We start from the raw sequence: 23,206 nt of genomic DNA, 5'->3' as shown, positions 1-23,206 counted from the left end.
ATTCCACTTTGGCCATTTGGTACACCCATGCACGCGCAGATTACTGTCCTTTACAGAGCTACAGAGAAAATTTGATTTACCAAGGCAAGTGTTCTTTGGATACTTGCAGATTAGGCACTACGCTCAATCAATTGCCCCGAACTTACAGTTCTCGGCCCCATCACCCTTTGAGGGATTGATATTAGAGGGCTCAACTAGACGCGGGCTAATATCTGATATTTATCAGATACTGAACTCCTATAACTTTACAGACCATGGCAAGCACTCGTACATGACCCGCTGGGAGAAGCTCCTAGGGGAGGAGATCTCGGAAGCTACCTGGAAGACGATTTGGTCCCGGGCGGCTAAAAGCTCATTATGCACTCTGTACAAAGAGAATGCATACAAGGTCCTTTTCTTCTGGTATATGACGCCTGATGTCCTCCACACCATTTTCCCATCTAGCTCGGATAGATGCTGGCGGTGTATGAAGGACAGGGGGACCTTATTTCACATTTACTGGACATGTCCCAAAATAACTCCCTTTTGGACGGAAACACAATTATTGCTGAATCGCCTACTGGGCGTCCAGGTCCCCAAAGTCCCGAAACTGTTCCTTCTTGGTGTGTCTGGGCTACGTGTATCCCGACACTCTAGGAAACTACTAGGTCATGTTCTCACAGCAGCGAGATGCCTGGTAGCCCTTTATTGGAAGAAACAGATTCCACCCTCCCAAGCAGACCTCTATACCAGAATAAAGGACATAGAGCTAATGGAGAAAATGACAGCCAGGATACAAAACAGAATGGAGGCCCATGACATGGTCTGGGAGGAATGGCATAAGCGAGAGGACCCGCCCTAGGTCTGCGGCTAGAACCCCCCCCCCCCACTTCCCCTTCCCCCTTCCATCCCTCTTTTCTCTTTTCCTACTTTATTTTCCTTCTCTCTGTAAAATGCTAATACATTCTCAGTTTAATAATGTTATTTGCTGGTTGAAAACTTCAGATGGTATGGAAGATATTATACCACTAATGTACCTGGATGATTATCATCAGAAGCTCAATGTCTATAGCGTTGACTGTTTACCTATTGCACTTAACTATAAGCAACACTATTGCTCAATGTATATGTATGTCTATACGTTTAATAAAAAAATGTTATTTGAAAAAAAAAAAAAAGTCCTGCAAGCGGCATCTTTGGAGCGGTGTATACCGCTCCTCCACCACTCCTGCCCATTGAAATGAATGCGCACCGCTGCCGAAGCGCCTGCAAAGCGTTTCGGCAGCGGCGCATTTAACCCCTTCCTCGGCTGCTAGCTGGGTTATAAGCGCCCTGCTAGCAACCGAATAGCGCCGCTAAAATGACGGTAAATCGCCGCTAAAACTAACAGCGTTTTACCGTCAACGCATGCCTGCTCCAGTGTGAAAGCAACCTTAAGTGATACAGAAAATTTTTTACATTTAAACATTTATTGAACAAAACAAACCTCCAATCAGTTCACTTGTATGTAGAATTTAGATTAAAAAAAATTAAAAAAACTATATCTTAAATATTAAATACACAAAAACTGGTAATCAAAACTTTTGGTTGAAAAAAAATGGGCTAACTTTACTGCTTAGTTTTTTTTTTTTAAAAAAATATTGCATTTGAAAGACTGCTGCGCAAATACCGTGTGACATAAAATATTGCAACAACCGCTATTTTATTCCCTAGGGTCTCTGCTTATATATATATATATATATATATATATATATATATATATATATATATATATATATATATATATATATATATATATATATATAACATTTGGGGGTTCTAAGTGATTTTCTAGCAGAAAATACAGGATTTTTACTTGTAAGCAACTAGAGTCAGAAAAGATTTAGTCTTTAAATGGTTAAACTGAGAGCTTCTACACACAGAGCTCAGTCCATTCATAAGTGTAAACATTGTATCCTTCAGGTTCTTTTTATCAGATTTGGCAGGCAGCCCAGAGGAGGGGAGAAGTCTCTTTCTTTTGCAAGTCCGCTGATCAGCACAATCGGCTGATGCCGATTAAGTAAAAAACACCAAATATCGGCCGATATATCGGTCAACCTCTAATATAATATATATATATATATATATATATATATATATATATATATATATATATATATAAAAAGAAAGAGCTATGGGTTTTCTAAGGAGAGAGCACAGCGGAAATGGAATAGCTTGTACATGGGATCTCAGCACAGGTATAGCTTTTCTCTGTTGTAACATAGGTAAGTGACCAGACCTGAATCTAGTAGTTCTCGGATTACTACACCAGTCCCTCAATCACCGGCAGAGACACATCTGGTCGCTCTTCACTGGTCCAGGGATTTGAAATCCCTGCGGCTTAATCTCCTAAACGTACCTCGTAGAGGTACAAATAGGAGCCATTCTAACTGGTCGTGCCATTGCATGGAGGGGGTGGGGTCCATTGTAAGTTCACCTTCAGATTTTTAAGGTGAATTAAGGCTTCATGTACACTGTTGCTGGTAAGCGGACGTTTAGGAGCAGTTGGGAGTCTTTTTTTCAGCTTCCCCTGAACTCTTCTCTATGTTATCTTATCAGTACATGTACACAGGGCCGTTTATAGTAGTTTCTAGGCAGTTGAGTTTAGAAGCATTTTTTGGAAAGCAAAAAAATGCGTTTAGAATGGATGTTCAGAGGCATTTGGAACGTCAAATGCCTGTAACAGCGTGTAAATGTGGTTCAATGTAAAAAACGCTTCTAAAAATGCAAACGCCGCATGTAAACGCGGCACAACGAATGCTTTTAAACGTCGGTTACTATCTGTCAAGTTAAATCGTTTAGGAGAGGTTTTAAAAACGTCCCATGTACATGAAGCCTTATACTTTAAGCATGTATTGCAGTATGTATGAACTGTAGTGGTTTTCTTTCACCTTCTAACTTCAACTTGTTCAATTAAGCTTTGATAAAAAAACCTGGAAGCTGATTGGTTTCAATGTAAAGTTGTACCAGGGTGCACTAAAAAATCAGCCAGATGCTCCTATTGCAAGGAGCCTTTGAGTGATGTTCCAGCAATGCCAGCAGCTGAAAAGGGAAATTATTATCTTCTTTTCCATGCATGGATATTAAGGGTCGGTTCACACTGGGACGACTTGGGATCCGACTTGTACACCCTCAAGTCGCCCGAAGTCGCCCCAGAAAGAGATTCACATTTAAGTGAATGGGAGCGTCTTAATATACACTACTGAAGTCGCTCCGACTTCAGAGCGTACTCCCTGTACTACTTTGATCCGACTTTGATCCGACTTCAGCCTATTGACTATCATTGAAGTCGGATCAAAGTCGGATCGCCGTCTCGCATGATCCGACTTCGGCATGCGACTTGTGCTCAGATGATCTTGAGGGGGAACTCCGCGCCAAATTTTAAATAAAAATCCGGCGTGGGTTCCCCCTCCAAGAGCATACCAGGCCCTTGGGTCTGGTATGGACCTTGAGGGGAACCCCCTACGCCGAAGAAACGGCGTGGGGGGTCCCCCAATCCATACCACACCCTTATCCGAGCGCGCAGCCCGGCCGGACAGGAATGGGGGTGGGGGACGAGCGAGCGCCCCCCCCCATCCTGAACCGTTCCAGGCCGCATGCCCTCAACATGGGGGGGTTGGTGCCTTGGGGGAGGGGGGCGCTCTGCGGCCCCCCCACCCCAAAGCACCTTGTCCCCATGTTGATGAGGACAAGGGCCTCTTCCCGACAACATTGGCCGTTGGTTGTCGGGGTCTGTGGGCTTATCGGAATCCGGGAGCCCCCTTTAATAAGAGGGCCCCCAGATCCCGGCCCCCCACCCTATGTGAATGAGTATGGGGTACATCGAACCCCTACCCATTCACCTAGGGAAAGTGTCAATTTAAAAAAAAAACTACACAGATTTTTAAAGTAATTTATTAGACAGCTCCGGGGGTCTTCTTCCGACTTCGGGGGTCTCTCCGGTTCTTCTCCGCGCACTCCGGGTCTTCTGCCGGGCTCCTCCGCTATTTTCTGCTCTTTTGCTATAGCGGAGGAGCCCGGTCTGCTGCCTTCTTCTCTTCGGGGGTCTCTCCGGTTCTTCTCCGCGCTCTCCGGATCTTCTGCCGGGCTCCTCCGCTATTTTCTGCTCTTTTGCCGCTCTTTTGCTATAGCGAAGGAGCCCGGTCTTCAATCTTCTGCCTTCTGCCCTCTTCTCCTGATGTTGACACGACGCTCTCTGGGGCTGGAATGCACTCTGAGCGCTCCGCTCTGACTTATATAGGTGGTGACCACGCCCCCTTATGCCGTCACAGTCCCTGGGCATGCTGGGACTGTGACGTTTTAGGGGGCGTGGTCATCACCCACTGACCACGCCCCCTTATGCAGTCATAGTCCCAGCATGCCCCAGAGACTGTGACGGCATAAGGGGGCGGGGTCACCGCCTATATAAGTCAGAGCAGAGCGCACAGAGAGCATTCTAGCCGGAGAGAGCGTTGTGTCAACATCAGGAGAAGAGAAGAGGGCAGAAGACGGAAGACCGGGCTCCTCCGCTTTAGCAAAAGAGCGGCAGAAGAGAGCGGAGGAGCCCGGAGAAAGATCCGGAGAGCGTGGAGAAGAACCGGAGAGACCCCCGAAGTCGGAAGAAGACCCCAGGAGCTGTCTAATAAAATACTTTAAAAATCTATGTAGTGTTTTTTTTTTAAATTGACACTTTTTCCCTAGGTGAATGGGTAGGGGTACGATGTACCCCATACTCATTCACATAGGGTGGGGGGCCGGGATCTGGGGGCCCCCTTATTAAAGGGGGCTCCCAGATTCCGATAAGCCCTCCGCCCGCAGACCCCGACAACCAACGGCCAGGGTTGTCGGGAAGAGGCCCTTGTCCTCATCAACATGGGGACAAGGTGCTTTGGGGGGGGGGGCCCGCAATGTGCCCCCTCCCCCAAGGCACCAACCCCCCATGTTGAGGGCATGCGGCCTGGTACGGTTCAGGAGGGGGGGGGGGGCGCTCGCTCGTCTGCGGCCTGGTATGCCCCTGGAGGGGGAACCCATGCCGGTTTTTTATTTAAAATTTGGCGCAGAGTTCCCCCTAAAGATTCATACCAAACACAGTGGCGGGGATCCAAGTCGGATCCCCGTTCATTGAAAGTCGGACACATGTCGCAGGGCAAAGTCGGATCCACAAGTCGTGTTGAAGTCGCGTTGAAGTCGCGTTGCAAAGTCGCATTGAAGTCGTGTTGCCCCTGTGTGAATCAAGCCTTAGAGGTTTCATAATTAATGGCAGGGTAAATGTAAACAAAATAGCATTAGTACCCAAATTTTTATTGCCATCAGTCTTCTGTGATTGCCTATATGGCAGTACTCAGACAGAGAGATGGTAAGCACTCTGAGCCAATCAGGGTTAAGTATTACACTGTGAACATGTTTAGAGGAAGAAAAAAAGGGGAGTTCCTCACTGATGACTGCTCCTCCATTGTCTGTTCTCAGGCTGGGGTTGCCAATGCTGCCTGGATCACGAGACTGGTTAAAAAAAAAAAAAAAATAATCCTATGCCCTTCAGTCCAGTGACTTTCCCTTTGCCAGATAAGTAAAAGAAGAATTGTGATTGGCTGATAAATTGCACCATTGGAGATAGAGAGAGATATATATATATATATCTCTCTCTATCTATATAGAGATATATACACACACACACACACACACACACACATAATTATATATATATATATATATATATATATATATATATATATATATATATATATATATATATATATATATATATATACATATATACACATACATACATACATACACACACACACACACACACACACTCGGTCATGTTAAGTGCATGCAACGTAATCAATCTGTATGGTTAACCCCTCTAAGGCTGGCCATAGACAGTTCGAATCTCAACCAGTTCAGCAAGAACCGTCTGAGATTTGAACCTTGTATGGGTAGGCTGAATGTATCAAGTTGATTGATCTATCAACTTGGATACAACCAGCCTGCTGGATTTACTTGTGATTATCGTTAGCGGCTGCTATAGCCGTGGTTGCAGGAAGGAAATTTGCAATACTTTTCCAGACAATACCTTCACCTAGCTGTCCTTCTAGTATCACATTTTTGTTCAGGCAATCTTCTGGGTCAGCATCTATTTCCTGGACTGAGATGGCACAGAGAACACAATCATGTAAATTCTGATGTCTGTGCAGTTCTTGAACTGGGAAAATGGGGTCTCACTGAGGAAGAGAAAACTGAGAATATGCTTCATTCTGCCTGCAGCAGACTGATAACATCAGATCAGCATAGGAATGTTACTTTTTAAAGCGCAAGCATTACCTTGAGTGTATATAATGTAGAGTTTTTGTTTAATTATACGGTTATGCATTATGACATCAAGAATTTACCTGGTCAACATGGCAAGTTACAGAAAAGATATATATAAAACACAAAGCGCTGTGATGCTAAATAGCTGATAATTACACATAAAACCAAGTGAGGCTGCTATCAAAAGAGAGTGTTTTCAGAGTCACTTAAAAAGAATAAATAATGATATTTGAAGCGCTTCACAATGTGCATGAAAATGAATATATAAGAATAAATATAAATAGTCAAATAAATCCAGCGGTGAGTAAAAATTCCTAAAAAATCCAGCAATCAAAATAGTGTAAAATTATAAAAAATTAGTGACACCAAATGTGTAAAAAAATTCACATAAAAAATCCACATAAAAATAAATATATAGGGATGTATTCAGAAGGTTCAATTATACAGGTGTAGAATCCTGATTGGTATAGAGCTTTTGATCACTAGCAAAGCTGTTTAAAAACACTTGCTTAATTAAGGTGCTCATTGACCTTCATAGTAAAAATGTGTTTTTTGCTTCTATTCACAACCAATGTGAGAATCATAAACAGGCAGATAAGAGAAAAAAACAATCATTGTGCAATAGTTAGGATACCAAGGTACACAGGCAAACTTCAATCCACTCACGTGTGCCTTATAACGATAAGGCATATGCAGGTTTTACTATAGCAGTCAGCCGCCTTAGACTGGAGCAGATTCAGTGCAGTACACTGTGTGATACTGCTGATCTGCACAGAGCGTCCTTGGCTCCTCCCACGCGTTACATCACAGTCACGTGACTGTATCGGTTTCAGGTATCGTACATTTGCACAAGTACCAATACTTGTGTAAACACTCTGTATCGGCACAGATACCGATACTAGTATTGGTGCAACCCTAGCTATAAACAAAAAAAAAGCAACAATTTTGGAAAAAAAACAACATTTTTTACTTTCTGCCATAAAACATTTACAAAAAAAAAAAACAAATTTATTCATCAGTTTAGGCCGATATGTATTCTGCTACATATTTTTCGGTAAAAAAAAAAAAATTTGCAATAAGTGTATATTGATTGGTTTGCGCAAAAGTTATTGAGTCTACAAAATAGAGAATAGATTTATGGCATTTTCATAATTTTTTTTTTTTACTAGTAATGGTCGTGATCGGTGATTTTTAGCGGGACTGCTACATTGCAGCGGACAGATCGGACACCTAACTGACATTTTTCACACTTTTTTGGGAACCAGTGACATTATGTCCTGTACACACGGTCGGATTTTCCGACGGAAAATGTGTGATAGGACCTTGTTGTCGGAAATTCCGACCGTGTGTAGGCTCCATCACACATTTTCCATCGGAATTTTCCGACACACAAAGTTTGAGAGCTTGCTAAAAAAAATTTCCAACAACAAAATCCGTTGTCGGAAATTCCGATCGTGTGTACACAAATCCGACGCACAAAGTGCCACGTTTGCTCAGAATAAATTAAGAGACAAAAGCTATTGGCTACTGCCCCGTTTATAGTCCCGATGTACGTGTTTTACGTCACCGCGTTCAGAACGATCGGATTTTCCGGCAACTTTGTGTGACCTTGTGTATGCAAGACAAGTTTGAGCCAACATCCGTCGGAAAAAATCCATGGATTTTGTTTTCGGAATGTCTGATCAATGTCCGACCGTGTGTACAGGGCATTATAGTGATCAGTGCTAAAAATATGCACTGTTATTGTACTAATGACACTGGCAGGGAAGGGGTTAACATAAGGGGCGATCAAGGGGTTAAATGTGTTTCCTGCAGGTGTTTTCTAACTGTATGGGGGACTGTGTGACTGGGGAAATACACAGATCCATCTTCCTGCTTAGCAGAAAGACAGTATCTGTGTGATCTCCCCTGTCAGAACGGAGATTTGCCATGTTTACACAGGCAGATCCCCGTTCTGTCACTGCGGGGAACGATCGCGGGTGGCCGGAGGACATAGAGTCCCCCGGACCCACTGATTGGCTCCCCCGTTGGCCAATAGGAGCGAGATCCATAGCCGACGTACAGCTACGGCGATTTGCGGGATCGTGCAGTATAAGTACGGTAATTTCTTCATAAAAAATAATGTTCTTGAGCAAGAAAAGTACATTCCATATTAGTAATATTACAAAAATGAGTTTGTGCTGCAAATTTCCTCCAGCAAAACTCCTGTTTCTTCTTGCTGGAGGCTGCAATTTTGCTGAAGCTCAGAGCCCCTAAACAGCACTAAGCCAAAGCAGAACTAAATCCATCAATTTAACAATTTCAAAAAAAGGATTGTGTCGTAGCTGACCACATGTGTAACACCATGGCAGTTGCAGATTCCTTGGCTGTAAAAGGATAGGAAGGTTGAATTCCACTTTACAGTGACACTAAAGTCTTTTTTTTTTTTTTTGGTTAAAAATAACAAACATGTTATATTCATTTGCTTTGTGAAGTGGTTTTGCACAGAGCAGCCCAGATCCTCCTCTTCTTGGGTCCCTCGTCGGTGCTCTTGGCCCCTCCCTCCTGTAGAGTGCCCCCACTGCAAGCAGCTTGCTATGAGGGCACCCGAGCCGAGCCGCGGCTGTGTGTGTCCATTCAGACACAGAGCCGCGGCTTGGCCCCCCACACCCTCTCACATTTCTTTGGCTCAGTGACTTTGATTGACAGCAGTGGAAGCCAGGAGGAAGAGTCCTCAGACATCGTGGCTCTCGTGCAACATCGTAGGATCGAGAGGGAGCCCAGGTAAGTATTACAGGGGCTGCAGCACACAGAAGATTTTTATGTTAATACAGAGAATGCATTAAGATAAAAAACCTTTTGCCTTTACAAAAACTTTAAGGCTGTCAGTAGATCAGCTTCTACAAATTTGTCAGTGCCTAAAAATCAAGAGCAACGGAGCACATGCAGAGCAGAATGAGACAGAGTATTACTGGATTTTAAACATTATAGGTGCTTATTTTTAATGTTTTACACAGCTATACCTGCAAAAGGGGCCAGCCTGAAGTGATCTAGCAGGACTTCCACTTTAAGCTAAATGGTTCTTTGCACATCAGTATTGCCCTCCACAGTATTAAATAAAAGGTAAAAAAAAAAATAATAATAATAATAATAATATTCAAACAATGCTCCACAGTAACCATCACAAATGAAATGGTCTTGCAAAGCCATTGGGGTTCAGCTTTTAAAGTTCACTATAATTTATTCATGCTAGAGGGAAGAAGTCACCTTGGGATGCTTAGTAGGTAGTCCAGGGTAACGCTCAGCTCATCCATATTTGTCTGGTCTGAACACAGTGGGATTGTCAGAATGAGGCCGCTTCTTCTATCCTTTCCTCCTGGAGAAAGACAAACAATGTTACTAGAAAAATAAAGTTCTTTCAAGGCAGAGAAATCCTCCAGGGCCAATATAAATCAAAATAACATCAATGTTTTCTTTTTTTTTGTTAACTAAAAGTGAAAAATCACATCATGTAAATAACATTGCAATGAATAAATCAATCCTAATCTGGTGTATGACATTTTTAAATATTTATAACATATGAATGGACAGCACTATGTTCTATTTGATGAAACAGTCTTTTTATTGAAGTCCTTTAAAATTCAATAAAGAAAGGTATACGGTACATTGACCGTTCTGAACTTTAGCAACCATGTTTGTGGACTACTTCCCTTTCTCAAACCCGCCTGTCATATAAAAGTACTAGGATTTAAACAGCAGAGTAAAATATTCTTGTGAGATGACCTAGAGGGGAGCAGCTGACCGGAAGGCACATGTTTTAGGTTCCCAATGTGCCAGAATCTTTACTGTGGACTACAAAATTACTAATTTAGGTATATTATAAAATATTTTAATTTTTGTATAGTATTAAAATGTGACCTTTTTTTAACTTGCATCAAAACCTCACCCCAAAAGGGAAGTTCCACTTGTCTGCCTCCTCCCCTAAGTTTTGGCACTTCTTTTTTTTTGTGAGGGGAGCGGGTACCTGGTTTGGGCACTATCAGGAAATAGAGCAGCTTTGCTTGTCAGAACAGCCCAGTATTTAGCCATGACAGGATGGTTTGGCATGCCTCTGCAGGAACCTCTAGGTGCCTACACTTAAAGGGTCATTCAACTCTGACTATGAAACTATCATCACATGCTACATAACAGAGTGTGCATACTTACAAAGATACTAAAGCATTCATTTTGTATAGAGTGAAATATACCTGGTTGATCCTGCCTCCAGTGGTCCCTCCCACCTTCTCTGTGTCCCCACTACAGACTAAGATTGTGTAGACCAGCTGTTGTCATCAACTGAACAAGCTCCAGTTTCAGTCCCCTTATAAGCTCTTAATTTTCTCCTTTTTCTTATCTGTGCATCCCACATGAGTATAGAGTCACACATGTGGATGTACAGAGTGGTAAATTAAACTCCCCTCCCTCCCTCCTCCTCCATGCCCTCCTATTGCTAAACAGTATGAGGGTGGTATAGAATATGCCGATTGATTACATTCACTAAGAAACTCACAAAAACACTTAGTTTAATATAAATCAGTATTAAATAAATCTAAAATAATTGCTAATACCTGTAAACCTTTTTTTACCTACCTTTTTTTTAATTTTTTTCCATGTGACTGACACAGCACCAATCAGGGCTGTACAGAAACAGACTCATACTGTAGTAATAGAAGGATCTTTCCCTGCAGATGTCAAAGAACAGGGAAAGATCATTTGACCACATAATAGTGGTGCAAAAATAAGATACTTACTGGATTTAAAATAAAAAAAAAAAAAAACACAGTGGCTTGCGAATTTTGTCATTTAACACTTCTCTATTTAGTATCACTTTAGGATAAGTGTACCTTTAGTAATGTTACACCTATATTCAGGGTGTGAACATGTTACAAATGGATTCAGCCTGCGGGCCTTGTGTTTGACCAATGTGCACTACACAGACAAAAGCATGGGATATGCTTGACCATATTCAATCTCTCCTGGCAAGGGAAGGCCTACAGCGTATATACAGAACTGAATGCCATTAATACTAGCCTGGACCAAATGCAAACCAGGGATTCTAAACTACAGACGCAATACCCTGATTTATTGGCTAGACTGGTTGATAGTGAACACACTCATAGGATAAAATATGCCATTAAATTAAATTGATGACCTGGAAAACAGGAATTAAAGAAATAAAATCCAAGTGTATTGCCTACCTGAGGCTAAGGGGCAACAAGACTTGATTCCCACTCAGCAATGCCTATTTAATACCCTGCCTGGGGAGCCAAAGTTTCCCAAAGGGCTTTGGGGCCTAGGAATCCTGACCCCATACAACGTAGGGATATTATATGTCAGATACATTTCTACCATTTCAAGGAAGACATTATGGCTGCAGCCCACCTTAAAACTTGCATAGACTTTGATGGGGCACTAATACACCTACTACCAGATTTGTCTAGACAGACATTGGCATTACACAGAGCAGTGGAACCAGTACTTGTAGCTCCCAAAACAAGGAATATTCCTAATGCTCGAGTTTTTCATTTCAAATACAGCTCTGTCACAACTGTCAGACTGATCTTTATTGACAATCTGCCCTCTTTCGTTGACAAGCTGAATCTTCCTCTAGATTGATCTATCACAGTAGCCCACCTGCTAGTGTTAAAGCCTTCCATGCAGCTTCACAATTCAATACATCCTGATGCGTTTCACACTGGTTCACTGGTTTATTCAGACATGCACAAATATTACCAGACATTGCTTGCATGTTGTCCTCATTTTACCAAGCAGATTTTCACTTTCAAGTCTAACTACTCTTACTTCAGGAACAAACTGTCCCACGTCATATCTACCATTTATCCAGAAGACCAGCTAGCATGGGTGCTCAACCTGTGGCCCTTCAGCTGTTGCGGAACTACAAGTCCCATCATGCCTCTGCCTTTCAGAGTCATGCATGTACCTGTCAGCCTTGCAATGCCTCATGGGACTTGTAGATCCGCAACAGCTGGAGGGCCACAGGTTGAGCACCCAGGAAGGCAAACCCCATTTTTTGGCAAGTGGGAAAAAAATGTAAATGGTTGTAAATCCTAAAGATATGTTACCTTCATGCATTCCCTGCACTAAAGTAAAAAATGTTTCAGTATGTGTATCTCCCCTCACTCCCGATCCAGCGCTGTGCCCATCTGTAATGGCTCTCTCCTTTTCTCGTCGCTCTCACAGGCTTTGCTGCTGTCTGCCAATTTCTGACATATGTTGGAGATTTAAAGCAGACAAAAAGGTACCATGGCCCACAAAAGGGGTGAATGCTCCCTCACCCTTCTGGGACAATATAGTTTGGAAGCATAATAGGATTACACAAACCTGGATTAATAACGACCCCCCCACATCACCCTACTTTTCATCACCCCTGGGTTTTTTAAATCACTTAAAACAGAGATCCAGGCTCCTTCAGAAAAAATTAAAACTCAGCAGCTACAAACACTGTAGCTGCTGACTTTTAATGTTAGGACATTTACCTGTCCACGTATCCAGTGGTGTCTTCACCTGAGCTAATTTTTCAAACGGCTCTCAGGTGCTGCCGCCATCTTGGGTGAGGGAAACTAGCAGTGAAGCCTTGCGGCTTCACAGCTGGTTGCATAGTGTGCTGCGCTTTGTGAATGGCCCTGGGTGGGGTGAGGAGGCCGAACTTCCTGATGAGTTTGACATGGCAAAGTCAGCTGGAAGTGGGAGCAGGTACCTGTCAAAACCAGGTACCCGCTCCCCTCAAAAGGTGCCAAATACCTCAGCGGGGGGGTTCCGCTTTATGAGCAATCTTTTTCACATTCTTGTATTAGCAGCATGCATCATTATAGCAATTCAAAAAGATGATCTCTTGGCACCTGAGCTGTATCAAATATCCAATAAGATCACTTCAAGTCCTTCAAAGGGTTCTCTTTCTATAACTAACACTATAGAGAAAACGTTACTCAAGCCCACGACTCCTCTGAGATACCATGGACTGAAGGGGCACCAAATTTACTTTTCTAACCTTTTTTCCTTTGTGCTCCTCTTCCTAAATTAAATTTTTCTTCCTGTATAATCCAACATTTCAAAACCTGGCTTCACCTCATCTTGCCTTTTACCTCCTCATCTCTCTCCCAATTCCTGGTATTAATCAACATTGCTATATGATGGTGTCTGTATCAGATATTACAATATCATAACACAAAAGTAAACATTCAAATCATTTATTTGTATGTATTTATTAGATTCAATTCCTAGATAAATAATACAAGTCACTGTACTTTGTAGCATTTAAACTTTCATTGATTAAAGTGGTTATAAACCCCAGATCTGAAATATGAACAAAGCATATCCCTCTATAGTGTGTACTTGTCTTAATCCAGAGCACGAAGTGTCATTTCTATCCGCTGCTCCATTCCTCTGCTGTAAGCAAGTGTCCCTTCTGACAAGTTTTTCATGACACCAAGAGAAAAATGGTGACGAGGAGGGATTTCCAGCAGATTGACAGCCTCAACTCTGTTCCTATGTGCTGCGTGGAGGGGGGTATGTCCCTTCCCTCCACAATCAGCTGTCAGAGCTCTCCAAACTGATGTAACTTCAGCTCCATGTCCCCTGCTTTTCGGAGCTGAGAGATCCTGAGTAAATTCTGCACTTTAAATGAATGTAGGGGAAAGATGGCTGTAAATAAACAAGTACAATTGATGAAATTTGTTTCATCTCTGTGTATCACCTGAGGCCAGTCAGGTTACTGGCTACATGTGAGGGTTTACAACCACTTTAAAGGGGTTGTAAAAGTAAACATTTTTTCACCTTAATGCATTCTATGCATTAAGGTGAAAAAACTACTAACAATACCGCCGTCCCCAGCCCCCCCGTTTTACTTACCTGACCCCTCGAAATTCGGCTGCTCGTTCACGTCCTCGATTCCGCTGCTCAGCCTGGCCGCTGATTGGCTACAGTGGATGGATTGTAAGCAGCGCAGCCATTGGCTCGCGCTGCTGTCAATCACATCCAATGACGCGGCGCGCTGGGGGGCGGGGCCGAGTGATACAGCGAGCAGCTATAGCCGCCGGCTGTATCACGGGAGCACGCCCGCAAATAACTAACCACCATGCGAGGGAGCTCGCATTAAGGTGGTTAATTATTGCGGGGAGGAGCTGAGACAGCCACCGAGGGACCCCAGAAGAGCAGGTTCGGGGCCACTCTGTGCAGAACGAGCTGCACAGTGAAGGTAAGTATAACATGTTTGTTATTTTTAAAAAATAAAAAAAATACCTTTACAACCCCTTTAAATTTCTATGTATCAAGCCAAAATTTCTATGTATCAAGCTCGTTTGGCTGTACATCTGTGGATCACAGGGCAGTTTGTTTTGCACTCCGCTGTCTTCTGACATTAAAGAGCTGGTCCAGGTTCAGGCAAGATCGAGACACTGGGTACGTGCCTGGACCGGCACCAGGTTTAGCCACCGAGAGCCTGAGCAGGCCCCGCTCCTGCCCCCTCCACAGCCCAGCGCTCCAGTGAACGAGGAGGAGGCAGAGCAGAGACCTGTGACTGACAGTCTGCAGCTCTCTGCTCATGGAGCCCTGAGAACCGAGCGTTCTGCAGTGTTAGATCGGTCAGTTCTCAGTGTTAGAACCAGCAGGGGACCGATGCTGCATCCCCCTAGGCAAGTATAAATCTGCAAAAACCCCAAACTTCTCTTTTAACAGTACCCTACACTGGAAAAAAATGAAATTAATTTTGAGGGTTGCTTACATACTTTTGGCCAGATACAACTAATCTGTATAAAGACATGGTAAGCCTAAAATTTTTCTCCAAAATATTTTGAATTTCTGTCAATAAAAAAAAAAAAAAAGGTCGATTTTTTTTTAAGCAAGAACTGGAACACAGTCCATTATACCCAAGTACTGCCAAACAGCACCGGCACCTCTAATGAACCAGAGATCTAACACACACAAGTAGAGGGTAGGCTGGCAGCCATAGAAAAACACAATACTCAAAGTCTATTGATGGCACAAGCCAGTTATTGTGCCATTATCCTGTAACTATAATGAGGCTGTTGCTGCCAAAGCGACATGTAAAACGGGGCTCTGGCATAAAGATCAGCCTGCTAGCACATTTAGTGAAAGACGAATCTGCTCAACAGGTGCTTCCAGGGGCTGGAAACTAATTTGATTTCTTCCTGAAGGGCATATGAATAATGTCTGCGGTTTACACCCCAACTTTATGAATAGAGTAAAAAGCCACATAAAATAAACTGCAGGTGCTAGTGAACACGACGTGGAGAGAAATACGGCATCCAGCCTTGGCCTGCCTGCACTTCAGGCATGAATGTTGCCAGCTGTCATTTCTCTGTGACTGCACGAGGTTCAGACTGTATAACATAAGAGCTTTCTTGGCCTCTGTCCTCATCTTTTGCTAACTATAACTGTTTAATGTTCTAACTTTAAAATACATGCGATGAAGTTATTATTTTAAAGCTGTATGAATTCTTTATTTTACTAATAATAATTTATGCTCCTTTCATACAGACACTCCGATCGGGTCTGCTTGTCCGTTTTTCAGTCAATCTTCCTTATTCTTTATTGATCAGTGGGTGTACACGGACATGTGTCTGCTTACACACGCCTACATCCAATACGATCTGCTAAAAAAAAAAAAAAAAAAAAAAAAAAGGGAGGGATAGGGATCTGTTCACCTTCCATCCAGCGGATCGGATGGCAGTTGGGTGTAAATGGACAGGCGGTCTGTTTACATCCGGCCACCCATACAGGAATGTGTGTGTATTATATATATTATATAATTTTTTTTTTTTTTGTTTTGTTTTGGAGCTGTATTAGGGTGGGGGAACTTGTTGGAGATGTATTTGTTTGCAAGTCTTTCTTTGTTGTTTATATAATGAAAAATGTATAAAAACTATTTGATTAAATATATATAAATATTAATTTTGATAAATTTTAATTTTTTGCATTATACAGAGTGGACATGAACACGGTCTGCACTCCTCTATGGGTGGCCGGATGTAAACAGACCGCCTGTCCATTTACACCCGACTGCCATCCAATCTGCTGGATGGCAGGGGAACGTAATCCATATTAATATATATATATATATATATATATATATATATATATATATATATATATATATATATATATATATATATATATATATATATATATATATATATATATATATATATAAAAAACTTTTAAAGTGGTTCTAAAGCCTTATTTTTTTACTTTAAAATAATAAATACATCATACTTACCTGCTCTTTGCAATGGTTTTGTACACAGCAGCCCTGATTCCTCCTCTTCAAATTCCCGCTGGCACTTCTGGCCCCTCCCCCTTGCCAAGTGTCCCCGAGAGAGGCTGCTTGCTCTGGGGGCACTCGTGCATGCTCGCTCCCAAGCTGCCTTTGTGCGTCTATGGGACACAGATCATGGCTCAATTCCCCCCCCCCCCCCCCCTCCTTACTGGCTGTGGTTGACAGCAGTGGGAGCCAACAGCTACCGCTGCTGTGTCTCAGCCAGTCAGGACAAAGAGTCCTGGGAGAGCCTCGGCAGTCATGCACATCACTGGATTGGGATCGGGTAAGTATTTTGGGGGGGGGAGTCTACCTGAAGGTTTTCTACCATCGTGCATAGAATGCCTTCAGCCTTTACAACCACTTTAAGTACTGTATACAGGTAATACAAATATTTCATTTTGCATATCTTCAGCACTCATCACACAAATGTTACAAAAATTCCTGCTTGAATGTATGCCTTGTCTGCCATCCTCAAGGGTCTATGCCCACCAGGGGCAGAAAAAAAATGCAAGAACCTTTGCATGAAAAAGCGGCACAAAAAATGCTCATAGTGGCTTATACTGCACAGGAATTTATTAGCGTTTTTACAGGCATTTTTGATTACAAGCATTTTTTTTTTAAATATACCCCATCTGCTATTTTATAATCAATGTACAGTTGAAAATGCCAAATGCTCCTAAATGTCACATTTAGGTACGTTTATGAGCATTAAGCATTTTTTCTGCCCAAAAGCTCCTCTCAAAAACATAATTCGGATGGGTTTTTTCTTCTCTGTTTTTAAACGCTCCTGTGAAAATATGCCTGTAAACTCCCTAATGTGCATGGATACATAGGCTAACACAGAGCTGCTTCTACAGGCTGGAGGAAAAAAATGCTAACGCCTGTATAAGCAGCATTTTTTATGTCCAGTGTGCATGGATCCTAACTCAGAAGAAAATCGGTTGAAAAATAACACACTATATTTTTATACAGCTTCATTTTAATTGAATAATTTCCCTGTAGTTGGTTTAGGACTAACAGTATGGTTCAGTCACACTCTAAATGCCAAAACCACCAACCACAAGTATGCTCACCAATAAGGATGAGCTCCAGAGTGTTCGCACAGCCCACGTGCAGAGCCCACCAGGAAGTCGGGACTGCGCTAATCACAGGCAGTGAGACATTGTCACGATGCGCGGCTGCAGAGATCGAGAAATGTCTCACTGCCTGTGATTAGCGCAGCGCAGTGCTGACTTCCTGGCGGGCTCTGCACGTAGGCTATGTGAACACGCCAGAGCTCATCCTTACTCGCCAACCCTAGGAGGCTTGCAAAAATTACTTTTCAATCATGGCTATTAAAGATGACAAGTTAACAGTGAAGAGTCACATCTGGTCCCAGGGCCTCCCATTCAGGACTGTTGATCTACAAAGTGCCACGACTCTGGGCAGCAGACCTGGCAAAAACGGCCCTGTAGGCAATATTCTTAAACAGTTGATCATACCAATGTACTTACAGCGCAATCACCCCTGGGGCAACAGTCTGCTCTAAATCAACCTCATAGGATGAGGGTACTGTGAGACCACCTCTCATAAGATTTGTTCATGAGAGCGGAATACTTCTTGATCTGGCAGATCGCACTGCATACAAAGGATTATTAAATCTAGTTCATGAAAGAACCCAGGTTTAGGGCTGTTGTTCATATCTTTTAAACCCCATCATAGTTACATAGTTAGTCTGGTTGAAAAAAAAGACAACCGACTAGTTCAACCAATAAAAATAAAAATTTAACAATCCTACCCTGTTTCCCTGAAAATAAGACCTAGCGTGATTGTCAGTGATGGCTGCAATATAAGCCCTACCCCCCCCAAATAAGCCCTACCCTGTTTCGGGCTTATTTGGGGGGTAGGGCTTATATTGCATTCATCACTGACAATCACGCTAAGTCTTATTTTCGGGGAAACAGGGTATATACGCAATCCTATACCCACAGTTGATCCAGAGGAAGGCAAAAAAAAAAAAAAAAGCCAAGCAAAGCATGATCCAATTTGCTCCAGCAGGGGAAAAAATCCTTCACGATTCCCCATGAGGCAATCAGATATTCCCTGGATCAAGTTTACCTATTATTGTTAGTATCCAATTGTATTAAATATATATAGGAAAGAGTCCAGGCCTTTTCTAACCACTTGAGCTCCAAAAGGTTTTACCCCCTTCCTGACTAAGCAATTTTTTTGTTTGCGATACGGCACTGTATTACTTGACAATTACGTAGTCGTGCGACACTGTACCCAAATAAAATTTTTGGCCTTTTTTTCCCCCACAAATAGAGCTTTTTAGTGGCATTTGTTTTCAGTATTATTTTATTAAGGTTTTCAAGCATATGAAACAAAAAATTACAATATATAAAAGAGATTTTATATATATATATATATATATATATATATATATATATATATATATATATATATATATATATATATATATGAACATCTACATATATTTGCAGGGTACAATGGACATCTTCCTTAAATCACAATATTCCCTACCTAGGATAAAAAAAAAGAATGCTCTACATTTGCTTTTAAAACAATTCAGATGTTATAATTAGAATTTAAATAGTCTATTATTTCATTCAGATAGTGGGGAACACATCTACGTGTAAAAGGAAAAATAAAACCAGGTTAGGGAAATGGGAACTATTGAGCTCACTTCAGCATGGCTAACTAGAAACAGTGGTAGACTCTCCTTTAGCCCAATTCAGAAACTCAGATGAATGTCGAAACTTGGACCAAGCATTCCAAGTGTAAGAAAACTGTTCTTCTCTTCCCGATTCCTGCGCCAACAGACATTCTAGATCTCTAATGGAGTCTAATTCAATTGCCCATCCCCCAAGGGAGGGTAGAGACGTTGATTTCCAATGGCGAGGAATGACTGCTCTGGCTGCAGTGAGGAAGTGTCTAAACACATCCTCCTTCACTGATTTTAAAGGTCCAGGAATCATGGTCAGGAGAGCCACTCTGGGTGATGCATGGATAGTTGCATCTACAAACTATGGGATTTTTTTTTTTTTTTTTTTTTAACTAGTAATGGCGATGATCAGCAACTTATAGAGGAACTGCAATATTGCAGCGGACAAATCGGACACCTAATTGATACTTTTTGGGGACCAGTGACTTTATTACAGTGATCAGTGCTCAGATCAGATCAGAGCGGCTGCCCTGCTGCAGTATATCTATGGAGGGCGGTCCGTAAGTGGTTAAAGCAATCTACTAAACTGGACAGAACCAGCTCTTGAGGGAGTCTATTCCACGTTTTCACAGCTCTTACTGTGAAGAAACCTTTCCGTATTTAGAGATCTATTGTGGCCTGTCTATATCGTATTGCGGAAACTTTATAATCACCTGCTAATGAGGAGGTCGCAGTGGCAGAGTACAGGTATCCTAAATAGAGCTGAATTCTTCCAGTTCTGACGTCACTGTTGCCATAAAGTTGCACCAGGTTACAGAAAATCAAGGCTTTTGGCGTGTTTCTCCAATTATACCACGTCGAAGTTAATTAATTTGACTCATTGGGACACAGGATTTAATTTAAGATCTCTTATGCAATCAGCTCACATAGGGAATAAAGCCAGCTTTTTGATGCAAAGCCTAAAATTAGCCCTACCTTTTACCGTTAAAATCTGGAATTAATTAGAACAAAGGGTGTCCAGCTTCCACATAACACGTTTTCAATTTAACCAGCAATGTCAAGTGCACGCAGGAAGCAGAAAACACAAGCCGTTGATTCAAGGTCCTTAGAGGTTTGGGGCTCCTGACTACACACGAAGATGAACTGCAATTATTTCATAGAATGCAGAGTGTGTTTGATCGTATTCATTATCTGAATTAATTTACCAAGACTACTTGCAGTACATTACAGAACACATGTTCCTTGCCATCTGAGGAAGATCAAATTAAAATGTACTTGACACCTTTATGCTGTGCACTACATACTTTTTTTATTTAAAATGTATAAGTAAAAAGCTGCTCTATCAATATAAAGAAGCCAGCAAAAGGTGCAATGGCGTTGGTGATGGCCATTTCACCCAGTGTTCCGTTCTCCCCAACACTCAGTCCTGTGTGTTAGCAAAACAGGTCTAATGTGAAATTGGTTTCAAAATTATAGAAGGAAAGGTCTAGTTGAAAGCGGTCTACACAAATGGCCACTGTCCTCACCTATACCTGGCCTTTACAGCAAGGAGCACATGGAAGGGCAACGCAAAACAAAACCAAAGAAATTCCCAGCTCAACTTACCAACCAGCCTGCAACCAACCAAATTATCTGAACAGTATACATACTGTTAGACAGGAGAAGTCGGTTGGTAAGTTGAGCTGGGAATTTCTTTGGTTTTGTTTTGAATATAGAGGTCTAACTGAAAGCCATGGAGCCTCTACATACAGCAATGAACATGAGCTTTCTGTATTTAATTCAAAGACCAATCTGGTTTACATTTTCAGAAAGTCTAAAAAGCAGATTGAAATCCTAGCTTTACATATGTGCAGCGCATTTGAATGCGCACACAGCTGGTACAGCAGCTCAGTTATTTGAATGAGCTTCTGTACCCGTGAGAAATATTGGTAAAAAAGTCCATGCTTCTTTTTGGAAAATCTCACCATTCCCAGTCACATGGTACCGCAGCACCATGCAATTTGGCATGCGTGAAAGCGTGCCATATTTTCTGATGTGTGGGGGTGCTTTTATGAAGCAATGGGCACTCCTGCAAGTCTATTAAAGAGCAGAGTGTTTTACCTGTGGGCTGGGAAAGTACTTGATTTTGCAAGTGGTCACTACCCACACAAGTGTGAACTTAGGAGGTGAAGAGATATTACCTGCATGAATGTAACAGAATGAAAATACTATACTTATGATAAATAAATAGGAGAAATACTATCCCTGGGCCTAAAAACACCCTCTGAACCTCCTGTACTTATACCCCGTCTTACATTTCACAGTGTACAGTATGCAAAAAACTACACAGCACAAGTGGGATACATCTTAAAAGACTGCCTACCAATCACCAGTATATATTAACCACTTAAAGACCAGGCCTCTTTTTCAGACACCGTGTTTACAAGTTAAAAATGCGTTTTTTTTTGCTAGAAAATTACTTTGAACCTCCAAACATTATACATTTTTTTCTAACACCCTAGAGAATAAAATGGCGGCCATTGCAATACTTTTTGTCACACCGTATTTGCGCAGCGGTCTTACAAGCGCACTTTTTTTGGAAAAAATTCACTTTTTTGAATAAAAAAAAATAAGACAACAGTAAAGTTAGCCCAATTTTTTTTTATATTGTGAAAGATAATGTTACGCCGAGTAAATTGATACCCAACATGTCACGCTTCAAAATTGCGCTGCTCGTGGAATGGCGTCAAACTTTTACCCTTAAAAATCTCCATAAGTGACATTTAAAAAAATTCTACAGGTTGCATGTTTTGAGTTACAAAGGAGGTCTAGGACTAGAATTATTGCTCTCACTACGATTGAGGCTGACCGTTACAAGCATGACTCCCACAGGCAGACACATGATGGGACTTGTAGTTTCGCAACAGCTGGAGGGCCGCCAGTTTGAGACCCCTAGTTTAGGGGAATGATTAAATTATTGATATAGTGTATGTATACTTATTTATTTTTAACTATGCATGCTGGGAGACTATTCTATTATGTAAAAGACTAGGTACGGTAATTTTGCTAAAGTGATTATAAAGCAAAGCTGTGCTTTGTTAAAACGGGTTGTATAATCAAGGAGGTCACATAACTGCTGCGTGAGTGAGGAGAAGCAGCTCTGCAGTTGGGCCAAGTTACTCTGTTGAGAGCGTACACAGGGCTCTCTTCCCAGCCCCCGTGATAGTGTTCTACTGGTTTCTCAGGGACCCAGTGCTACATTGTGGGAGTCACCGGGAGTGAGTCACATGCTCTCTACAACGTATCAGATATTTGTTTGCTCCGGGCAGCCAGAGTGGTGGGAAAGTGAAGGAAAGGAAAAACATTATTATTACCATACAGGATTTATATAACACTAAGGCTACTTTCACACTGAGGCGCTTTACAGGCGCGATAGTGCCTGTAAAGTGCCTCTCCTGTCACTCCAGTGTGAAAGCACTGGAGGGGTGCGCTTGCGGGACATTAAAAAAAAGTCCTGCAAGCAGCATCTTTGAGGCGCTTTAAGAGCGGGGTATACCCTGCTCCTAAAGCGCCCCTGCCCATTGAAATCAATGAGCAGCGACACTTTGTGGCCGCGGTAAACCGTTTATTCAGCCGCTGGCAGGGGTTAAAAGCACCCCACTAGCGGCCGAAAAGCGTCGCTAAAACTAGTGTGAACGTGCCCTAACAGTTTGCGCAGTGCTTTACAACATTAGGGCAGACAGTACAGTTACAATACAATTCCATACAGGAGGAATCAGAAAGCCCTATTCGGTGGAGCTTACAATCTAAAAGGGAGGTTCATGGGATATAAAAAGGTAATAACTGTAGGGGAGGAGCTGATGGAGAAAATAAAAGTACACTTGTTAGGTGGAGGCAGAATAGACTTTTCTAAAGAGAAAGCTTTTTAGTCATCGCCT

General features: G+C 42.1%; 1 protein-coding gene across 3 annotated transcripts in view; it reads right to left on the bottom strand.

Moving 5' to 3' along the window:
* SESTD1 (SEC14 and spectrin domain containing 1) overlaps positions 1–23,206 on the bottom strand; it is a 233,618-nt gene that overhangs the window by 122,243 nt on the left and 88,169 nt on the right. For all 3 annotated transcript variants that reach the window (XM_073633758.1, XM_073633760.1, XM_073633759.1), the window contains exon 3: positions 9,556–9,664. In XM_073633758.1, coding sequence (XP_073489859.1) covers positions 9,556–9,664 — 109 coding nt within the window. The remainder of the gene's footprint in view (positions 1–9,555; positions 9,665–23,206) is intronic.

Source organism: Aquarana catesbeiana, linkage group LG06 (assembly GCF_042186555.1).
Source record: "Aquarana catesbeiana isolate 2022-GZ linkage group LG06, ASM4218655v1, whole genome shotgun sequence".
Classification (NCBI taxonomy): Eukaryota; Metazoa; Chordata; class Amphibia; order Anura; family Ranidae; genus Aquarana; species Aquarana catesbeiana.
The sequence above is the reverse complement of the archived record's forward strand: the minus strand, read 5'-3'. Positions and strand labels throughout refer to the sequence as shown.